General features: G+C 61.6%; 1 protein-coding gene across 1 annotated transcript; it reads right to left on the minus strand.

Moving 5' to 3' along the window:
• Positions 1–3,593: 3,593 nt before the first annotated feature.
• On the minus strand, positions 3,594–9,043 carry IRX1 (iroquois homeobox 1). The gene is made up of 4 exons (XM_038583257.1): positions 8,765–9,043; positions 4,760–5,804; positions 4,353–4,425; positions 3,594–4,035 (listed from the first exon to the last, which is right to left on the minus strand). Exons 1-4 carry the CDS (start codon positions 9,041–9,043, stop codon positions 3,978–3,980), a joined length of 1,455 nt encoding a protein of 484 aa, XP_038439185.1. The 3' UTR covers positions 3,594–3,977.
• Positions 9,044–9,879: the final 836 nt, after the last annotated feature.

Here is a 9,879-nt window from a genome sequence, read left to right on the forward strand (position 1 = left end):
AAAAGGAATGGCTTCCTCCACTCCTTTCCAACCTCCAACTTGGGGGATGCAAGGTTAAAATCCCACTCCCCACAGCAACCTGGGCCCTGTCACTTTTGAGAGAGCATTCCTGGCTCCAATCTCTCCAAATCTGGGTTTCCAGCCTCCAGCCCCAGTCCTACCCAGACCCCAGCTGGGAGTAGCCAGACAATCTCTAGCCTGCTTGCACCATCCAGAAGGAAAGGAAAGAGGGTAGCTGGATAGGCTCCGAACCTGATGCCCCAACTCAGGAGAAGGGTTCTGGCAGAGGGGCCGAGGCCAGCCAAAGACTCCACGTTTGGGGGCTAAGGGTCATTGTGCGTCCCAGGGCACCCGGGTACTATGGCCATCCTGTCCTTTCTCTCTCCTCTCTCCTCCCTCTTTCCCTCTCCAGCTTCTTGGCTCTCTGGCAGAGCCCCATCTACAAGGACGACTGAAACTTTATAGGGCATGATTCATCGGGTGGCGCGCCCCTCGGAGCCATGGCGCGTATTACATTAATCAGTGTCAGACCACTAAAACCGAGATATGAATATGAATTCTCCATATTGCAGGCGAGATAAATGTGCTGGTGAATATAATTGATCGAAGGAGGGAGGGATGGATGGTGGGAACGGAGAGATTTCAGACTCCAGCATCCAGCAGGTCAATGACTGGGGTGGAACCTGTGCCCACTCCCCAAGTCTTCAGACTAGGAACATGGGGTAGGAAGGGGGGGCGGGGAATCTAGAAGGTATGAGCTCCTGATGATCTCCCTGTCATGGGCCTGCACTGGAGCAGAAAGAGGAAGATCTCTGCACAGGATTTCTTACCATTTCCCTACCAGAAGACTCAACAGAAATCCTCTGCTCTGGCTGTCCTTTCTATTTCCTCATCCTATACCTTTTCCGCTTAAATCTGCTTGCTGGTCACAGAACTACCACCACCATCTGAAACCGTGCGTAGAGTATGACAGCTCCCTTACATATGCAGAAAGTTCCAGAAGAACTTTTGCTTTTGCTTTAGAAGAAAAAGAGGTTTCTATGTCTACTCCCAGATATTTCAGGAGCTGAAACAGCATGCCTAGCAGGTGCTCCCACTGGGGGGCTGTGCACCCTAGGCGAGCACACTCAAGTAGCTGTGGTGGTGGGTAAGGATGGAAACAAATCATGCACAAAGAACAAAAATGATTTTTCAATGCTTGATTAAAAATTCATTTCTACCTTTTCACTCGAGAAAAATAATTCTGAGGCTGGAGATCTGATTTCTTTGCATGGGAAACTCTGGTCAGCCGGTGGGGGGATGGGGGGGCAACAGACTCTTCAGGACTTCTAGACCATGGATAGGATTCTCAGGCGTGGGACTCAGGTGCTGAGCACAAGCTGGTCCAGCCCCCTGGGAGATACCGTTTAGGGGTCCAAAAGGTATTGGACAAGAAAAAGAACAGAACAGAAATAAAGGGTGTGCAAGCAGCCGATGCCTGTATGGGCCGTCCTACTTGATTCTAGGAAATAAAAGAGAATGGAGGCTGCCAGGAACAGAGGACTTTGCCACCCACCTGAATCCCACCTGATGCTTCCAGCAGTTACCCAGGAGGGATCCACCAGCACGTTGTGGATGCCAGAGCAACCTGTGTGTGTGCCAAGAACTTGGTTCCTCATCAGAGGAGCAAGACACCAATGGTCCAAACTATCTAGACTGCACTCTTGCCAAGTACACAAGACCCATCTGTCCCTGGTGATCAGGGTAGGGTGTGAGGATCCATCCCAGGAACTCTGGAACGGGGAGTGCCATGACCCCAGAAGCTCTAGTGTCAGGGGGCAGACCAGGAACTGCTTTCCAAATTCCCAAGTTGCACACTGACCATGACAGCACCCTGCCTGGAACCCACACAATCCCCAGCAGTCCAACCAGCAGGCCCGCCGCCGCACCCCCAAATCCAAACAACTTGGGGCACCCGAGATCACAGAGGGAGCGGGTTGAGCATAAATGGAGGCTGGTGCCCACAGCGACTCCCAGGCCCAGCGCCTCAGATCTCCAGCCATGCTCCCCCCCCCCCCCCCCCCAGCCACAACGCCGCGGTCAGGACCCCATTCCGCTTCCAGCCCATAGAGGGCGCGCCGAGCACGTCCATTCGGAGGGGAAGCGTCTCCACGGTAGCCGCAGCCCCGGTGCCCGCGGCGGGCCCTCCGCCCTCCGCCCTCCGCCCTCGGCCCGGCCGGGCGCCCCTCTCGCCCCGCGCCCCGCGCCCCGCACCCCACGCGCCGCCCGTGCGCGCTCTCCCGCCGCCTCTGCGTCTGCCCTCGCCGTCCCGCCTCCAGCCTCGGGGGCCGGGAGGGGACCTCTTGTTCTAAAACCACGGGGACAGCCGGGGGATGGCGTGGAAGGGGCCGGTCAAGGGGCCATCCCCCGTGCGGTGCGTCCCCACCACGCCACGGAGGAGCCAGGGGCAAAGACGGCCGCGCCCAGCCCTCGCCCTTGGGCCGAGGCGCCCAGACAGCTGGGGCTGAAGGGGCAGGAGACCGAATATGCAGCCGGGGATGGGGGGTGGGGGTGGAGTGGGGGTGGGGGTGCTCCGCGCCTGGGACTGGCCCCTTTCGCACTGGGCAGGTTCCCCTGCAGCTCACGTCCTCCCGGCGGTCCTGTTAATGCTGCCATCCTCGGTGTCCGGGATTTCTGCCCAAAGTCGTCTGCGCCCAGTTTGAATGCAGGCTGCGGAGGGGCGTCCGCTCCGAGCGCCCCAGGCCCGACGCCCTGCCGGCCGCGGCTCCCCAGGCCCTGAGCCCGTTCCCATCCGTGCGCATCCGAGACCCGCTCCGGGCCGGCCCCGCATTGTCCTCGCGGCGCTCCCTCCCTCCTCCCAGACCCCGCCGCCAGAGGCTCTTTTCCTCTGACCTCCGGGCGCCCAGCGCAGAGCCCTGGCTTAAAGGGACATCCCCGGGCGACCAAGCCCCCACCCCCCTTTCTCAGCCCGAGAGGCTACCGCAGCTCCCTGGCTCACAAGCCCAGGGAGCCCAGGGAACCCAACCCAGGCGCTGCATCTCCGCCCGGCCATCAGGACAGCTTAAAAGAGCCTTCCAATCTCTCTCCACGTTTGATTTAACCAAGTAACTAAAAAATACATTCAAAAGCCAAAATTTCATACTCCATTATGTCCTCACTCTACCCACCAAACGACCCGACGCCAGGATGCACTGTTGAGACAACGAGTTATAGATTGATTTCAAATCTGAAGTTCTCCTTTGGGGACATAATTGGAAATTCTTTTCATTTTTTTCCCCCATTGTGCCACTTGAAGAAATCGGTTTTATAAACTACTAAAAATCGAACTCATTTATGTCCCGAGAAAGGCGTGCCCCCAGATAAACCTCTTAAAGGTCGGGAGGAATTAAACTGCCAACAAGAAACTGCGCTAGTGACAACATTAACAAATCCAACAACAACCAAAAAAAGACTGTGAGAAACACCAGCCTGGGGTGGAAACTCCCCAAGGAGCCTCTCGTCCCCAGCCAGGGGCACTTGGGCCCTGCCAGCATCCCAGGATCCGAGACATTCCTGCAGACACCCAGCCACACACAGCAGCAGGAGCAGCGGGCATCATTTCATTTAGTTTATTAGACAAAAATATATGATTTAGACAAGTTCGCTGACGCGCTATTTACAATCTGAAATCACTCTATATACAGAAAGAAGGAAGGAAAAAAAAAAAAAGACACAAGCACGTGGGGCATTTACCGAGCCGATAATCAACCGGAGCGGAGCGAGGTGACAGCCACCAAAGGTGTGGGCAGAGGCCGGGCTGCCTGGACCCCGGCCGGGACGAGCCCCTTTCTGCAGAAAGCGATGGATGGGAGTCGTTGACGTCGTGGCCATATTTGTCCTTTACACCAGTTCTGAAATATTTGTCCTAATTCCTCCCTCATCCCCTCCCTCCCGAATTCCTCCCCCCTCCCCCCGCAAAAGTAAAAGAAGACCCTGAATCAGGCCGACGGGAGGGCTGCTAGGATCCGCGGCGTCCCCTCCTGCGGGGCCAGCGAGCTGCAGGGGAAACACAGCGAGACAAGAGGCACAAGCACCGTCAGTCTCGGAGGGCCGCTGGGACCCGGAGTCGCCGGTTCCGCCAGCCGCTCCTGGGGGCGTGGTCGCCAGCCCCGCGCCGCTCCCGGGTCGGGAGAAACCCGCGGAGGCCCAGGGCCCCCGCGCCGGCCGGCGGACCGCACCCCCGACAGTGGCCGTAGGACCCTGCCCGCCCGGCGCTGCTCGCGCTCGGGGCCCCGAGCACCCCGCCCCTGCCCCCGCCACCCCGGCTCCCCGGCTCCCCGGCCCCACGGAGGGTTCGAGCAAACAGCACTCACTTGTCGCGCACGGGCTGGAAGGGCGATTTTAACTGCTGTGCGGGCGAGTCCGGCCGGGGGACGAGGTCTCTCTCTGCGAGGGAGGGGGAGAAGCAGAGCGTTAGGAGACAGGTGTGCGCCTTGGGGCGGGGTGGGGGGGAGGCTGCTGCCGAGGTGCTCCAGCCTCTTCCCCACCCACTCCCTCCCCCCCACAGCTAGGACTGGGTCTCCCTGGGCAGGCCTGCCGACAGAACTCAGCTCTCCCGACGCGGCCTCGGTCCCCTAATCCCGGCGGACATCGCTGCCCACCCCGGGCTCTGGCTGCCTCTGCCTCCGTCTCCCGGCCGGTGCTCGCCCACCACCCCCACGCTCTGCGTGGCTTCCGGATTCCCGGCTCGGGGCGGGGCGGACACCCCGGGGCGCCCTACCTGGGAGCGCGGGGCTGCTGCGAGCAGAGGCCTTGTCACCGTGGAGCACCCCCGCGGCCACGGGGACGGGCGGCTGCGGCTGCGGCGGTGGCGGCGGCGCAGGCAGGTGCGGGCCGTGGGGCGCGGCGTGGGGCGCGCCCACGCCCAGGAAAGAGCGCATGTTGAGCAGGGAGCCCTGCGCGAGGAACGCGCCGTTGGTCCAGTTGGAGAACTTGCCGATGTGGCAGGTGTACAGTCCGTGGCTGGGCAGGAAGGCGGGATGCTGCAGCGGCGTGCCCGCGGGGGGCCCGTGCGCGCCCGGGTGGCCGGCGGGAGGCGGCGGCGAGGCCTTGGGCGCGCCGTCGGGGCTCGTGGCCGTCTCGGCCAAGGACCAGATCTTGGGCTTGCTGTGCGGCGCGCCCTGCAGGCCACCCGCGGCGGCGCCCGGGCTCAGCAGGCGCGTGCTGCCCGGCTCCGGGCCCTCCTTGACCAGGCCCAGGGGCGAGTCCTGGGACTTGAGAGCGTCGGCGGCTGCCAGCGGCGAGCCCTGGTCCCGAGCAAGGGCCGTGGGTGCCGGGGGCCCGCGCGGCGCCTCCGCCTTGTCCTCGTCGTCTTCGTTGCTCTGGTCGCCGTCGTGCTCGTCGATCTTGTCGATGTCAATGCTCTCCAGGTCGATCTCCTCATCGTCCTCGGCCTTCTCCGGGTCGCCCTCAGTATCGCTTCCGAAGAGGGCTCCGTCCTCCTGGTCCTTGCTGCGCGCACCCCACGTCACTTTGTTCTCCTTCTTTAGGCGCCGGCGCGCGTTGGCGAACCAGGTGGACACCTGCGTGAGGGTCATCTTGGTGATGATGGCCAGCATGATCTTCTCGCCCTTGGTGGGGTAGGGGTTCTTGCGGTGCTCGTTGAGCCAGGCCTTGAGCGTGCTGGTGCTCTCGCGCGTGGCGTTCTTGGGCCGCCCGGGATCCCCGTACTGGAACTGGCCGTAGGGGTAGTAGGCCGGCGCCGTGTGCGCTGCGAAGGTGGCAGGGTGTACCCCGGGGTTGTCTTTGAGTTCATACTGTGAGCCCTGCAACCACAGAGCCACCAAGGGGGGAAGAGAGGGAGAGCCGGGGTGCAGGGAAGAGAGGGAGAAAAAGAGAGAGAGAGAGCGCAATGAGTCCCCAAAACTGGGAATGGGGGGGGGGCAGCCGCTCTTGTCCGCTGGAGAACAGGAAGGCCCCCAGTGCACCACCCAGGGAGGAAGTAAGGGGTCAGAATCCTGAGCCAGCCGCCTCTAGAAACTGAGCTTCCAACCATCTTTAAGGGGTTTTTGTTTTGTTTTGGTTTTGGTTTTGTGTTTTTGTTTTTTGGGTTTTTTTTTTCTTTTCTTTTTTCTTTTTCTTTTTTTTTTTTTTTTTTTTTTTTTTTTGGTCACTCAAGAGAAGTTCCAGAACCTTGCATCTCCAGAAGACCACAACGGGGGCCAAGGCCCCATAGAATTTCTCCAGGCTGCCCTCAATTCCTTCCACCCCCACCCCCCACAACAACTTCAAGAGCCGTAATTTCCAAGTTTATCTCACACTAACTAGAAGGGAAAACCTTTTAACTGCACTGAGAAAACAGTTTCTCCAAATGTAAAGAATCTAAAGCCTAACCCCCCCCCCCCCCTCCGACCCCGAGGGGGTCAAGCAAAATAAACCACCTCGGAGTTTTCTTTAGGTCCAAATCCACCAGCAATTTAAAATGAAAGCATACTCCTTTTAGCTCCCAAATTAATCTGCATATAATGGCTCCCCACACTTAAAGGTCGAAGATGGTGACAGGTAATTTAAAATTTTAATCCGGGCCATCATCAATAACAATAACAAAAACATCATTTGTTTTTTTTTTTAATACAAAAGCAGGGATTCACCGGTAAAATATTAACGGAGGGCCCCCAAGCCGCTGGCTGCGGGAAGGGGACTGCTCTCCTAGGCCTGTTCTCACTTTATCTCCTAAGTTTGACTGTGATGTGGCAAGAGCAAGCACAAACTGTTTGCAGGCATTTAGAGGCCGTGATTTATTTGCGATCAATATTCTTTTTATCATCCGTAGTAAAACACAGCAAGTCAAATTATCCCATCAGGTTTTTTGGTAAATAACATTTTATCTTTCTAACAACCTCATTAGGCCTCATTATTACCATAAATTGCCCAGACCGACATTCACTCACAATTTTATCTTTTGACTTCCAATCATAACGGCTTGGAAACCCAGGCCTAGAATGAAGAGTTTGGATTGAAGCTTACTTTCCGAGAACTGGAGGGAGACCAGTAGCAGATACATACACCTTGGGGAGGAGGGGGGCATTTCTACAAGGTTTCCCCTTTAGTAAAAATAAAATAAAATAAGATACCAAAAATCAAGCATTTCCCTTCCCCATCGCACTACAATGGGAGCGGATTCACACCACACAGCTCCCTTTCTCTTGCAGAAACACCATGGAGGGGGGTCCCAAATGGCACACATCCGTACTCAAAATTTCTGTTTAAAAAATGATAATTCTCCACGTAAATACGGTCCAGTTGCTATGTTAGCAGAGGGGGTTCCCAGCCTGAGAAAGTTGTGAAGAGCAGAATATTTCTTTGACTAATGAGTTTAGTGGTGGAAAACACAGAGAAAAGGTTGCCCTGGCCAGATTTCGTTTCTGCCCAATCTTTGCAAAGCGTACTTGGCACTTTTCTAATTATTTTGGTTGTAACTGTAAGGAGGACATTTCGGCCTCTTCTCTGCTGGGAATTCTTTTTGAAAGGATACCTTGTAAATCTCTCATCGCTTCCCTGGCATCCCCAGCCGCCAGAACAAAATGGGAGCTGATCTTTTTCGATAGCGAGCGGTCTGAAAGGCAGCTGGGGCCGCTTTCAGAGAAATAGCCTTTCTTTTCAAAACTACAAGAAAAGTTACAGAAAACCCCACCAGCCGCTTTGCTCGTGTACAGTGGGCCGGTATTTATTTCCTGGCTCTTCTTCTGCGGGGAGCCGGGACACGTGGGGGGGGGGGGGCTGCAAACGGCCCTTACCCCGAGGGCAGCAGCAGCGCCAGAGGGGCTGCCTCCCCGGCCCCCGGGCCCCCCGCGCCCGCGCGCAGTTCCCCAGGAGCCCGAAGTTTAAGCGCGACCTTGCAGTCAGACCAGGGAAAATGGATCCTCTGCACCGACAGAATGGCGAATGCCCCGCCGAGAATGAAATTTGCAGCTCCCTCCCCCCATCTGACACCCACTGGGACGGGAGACTAAGAGGACAGCATTTATTTTAAGCCCAGGGACTCTGTTTTCTTTAATCCTCCATTATGTAACGCGGAAAGAAAAGTGCTTTTCATTCGGTGCAAAAGAAATGAAAACTTTGGCAACTTAACGAAAGTCAAAGCAAACACCGTTTCGGACGCCAAAATCATTTCCACTCTCCCCCCCCCCCCCCCCCCCCCCGCTAAATCTCAGAACTGCACACCCTCCAATACGAGACCCCATCCGGCCCCGTCTCATCTCCCCATTGTTGGGTTTACTTCGATCAAGTCTCCGAGGCTTTCCAGGGTTCCCTCCGGCCAAGTCGGACACAACCACAGGAGTCACCGACGCGGGAGAGCACCGAGCGCCCCCCGCCCGGCCCCCGAAGCCCGAGAGGTCGCGCGAGCCGAGTCCGCAGGCCGGCCCGGGGCGTCCCGCCGAACCCGGCCGCGCGGCCGGAACCCCGCCCGCCGAGCCCAGGGGGGCGCGAGCGCCTGGGGCCCCCACCTCCCGCCCGCGCGGCGCGCGCCCCGGGCCTGCGCCTCCGGCCTCCGGCCTCCCTCCCGCCTCCCGCCTCCCGCCGAGCCCCGGGTCGCGGCCCAGGCCTCCCGCCTCCCCCGGCCCCGAGCCGCCGCGGCCGTCGCCCGCCGGCCTCCCCGCGCCCCCGCCGCCGCGCGCCCCGCGGGCCAGGCCTCCCCGCGCCCCTCGCTCCCCCCCTCGCCGCCCTCCCCCGCTCCTGCGGGGGAGCGGCCGAGGCGGGGGCGCGGGCAGGCCCGCGCACTCACCATCTGCGAGAAGAGGCTGAGGTCGGCGGCGTAGGGCAGGAAGGCGCTGTAGTTGGGCGCGCCCGCGTAGGGGCCGGCGGCCGCGTACATGCCCAGCACCGAGGTGACGGCGGCCGCGCCCGCGCCCGCGCCCGCGCCCAGCTCCGCCGCCCCCGGCCGGCCCGACGAGGCGGCCGGCGGCGGCGGCGGCGGCGGCCAGCACCCCCGGCGCTCGCCGCCGTAGGCGCCCGGCCCCGCGGCGCTCAGGTACTGCGGGTAGCCCAGCTGCGGGAAGGACATGTCCGCGGATCCGCGGCGGCGGCGGCGGCGGCGGGCAGTATTAAAGGGGCGGGGGCGGGGGCGGGGGCGGGGGTCGGCGCGGCGCGGCGGGGGTGGGGGCGGGGGCGGGGGCGGGGGCGGTGGGAGCGGGCGGCCGGCCGGGCGCACTCGGGCCGGCCCGGCGGCGGGGGCCGGTGGCTGCTGCTCGGCCCGGTGCTCGCTGGCGCCCGGCTCCCGGCTGCGCCCGGCTCCGCGATCCCGCGCCGACTGCGGCGGCCGCCCTCCGCTCGGCGGCGGGGCTTTCAGACACAATTTGAAGTTGATGCTTTGATTGGCATCCCCTTGAGCGCTGGCCCCGCCCCCGGCTCCCCGCCCGCCCCCTCCCCCGCCTGCCTCCCGCCCGCCCCAGCCGGCCGCTCCCGCCCCTCCCGGCGAGCACGTGGTGCTCCGCGCCGGTCGGGCCACCTCCGTCCGCCGTGGGCGCGCGAGCTGCGGGGCGGCGGGTGCGGGGCCGCCGGCCGCGGGCTGCTTCCCGGCCGGGCCCCGCCGCCGTCTCCCGCCCTGCGCGCGCCGGCTCGCAGCTGTCGGACCCCGGGGCGAGCCGCGTCCGAGCCGAGGTGCGTCTCTCTTTCAGGGAAACCCCTCGGCGCCGGCTCCTCCGCCGCTCGGGCAGCGGGGCCGGCGCTGGGGCGCCGACGGCCGGCGGGCAGCGGCCTGGCCTCCGAGGTGGCGCTGCCTCCGCGTCCCCGGACCCCCGGGCAGGAGCGCACCCCGGTGCCCCTCGGCGCGGCGCGGCGCGGCGTCCGCGGGCCCCTAGGTCTTCGCGGGTCACCCGGCAGTGCAGACGCGGGAGGCGG

The sequence above is a fragment of the Canis lupus genome, chromosome 34 (assembly GCF_011100685.1).
Source record: "Canis lupus familiaris isolate Mischka breed German Shepherd chromosome 34, alternate assembly UU_Cfam_GSD_1.0, whole genome shotgun sequence".
Classification (NCBI taxonomy): domain Eukaryota; kingdom Metazoa; phylum Chordata; class Mammalia; order Carnivora; family Canidae; genus Canis; species Canis lupus.

Excerpts from the sequence above, each read along its gene's own strand:
- IRX1 (XM_038583257.1), bottom strand. The coding sequence starts at position 9,043 with ATGTCCTTCCCGCAGCTGGGCTACCCGCAGTACCTGAGCGCCGCGGGG. Across the intron at positions 5,805-8,764 it reads TCAGCCTCTTCTCGCAGATG|GGCTCACAGTATGAACTCAA; the intron begins GTGAGTGCGCGG and ends CTGTGGTTGCAG. Across the intron at positions 4,036-4,352 it reads TTCCAGCCCGTGCGCGACAA|CTCGCTGGCCCCGCAGGAGG; the intron begins GTGAGTGCTGTT and ends TTTCCCCTGCAG.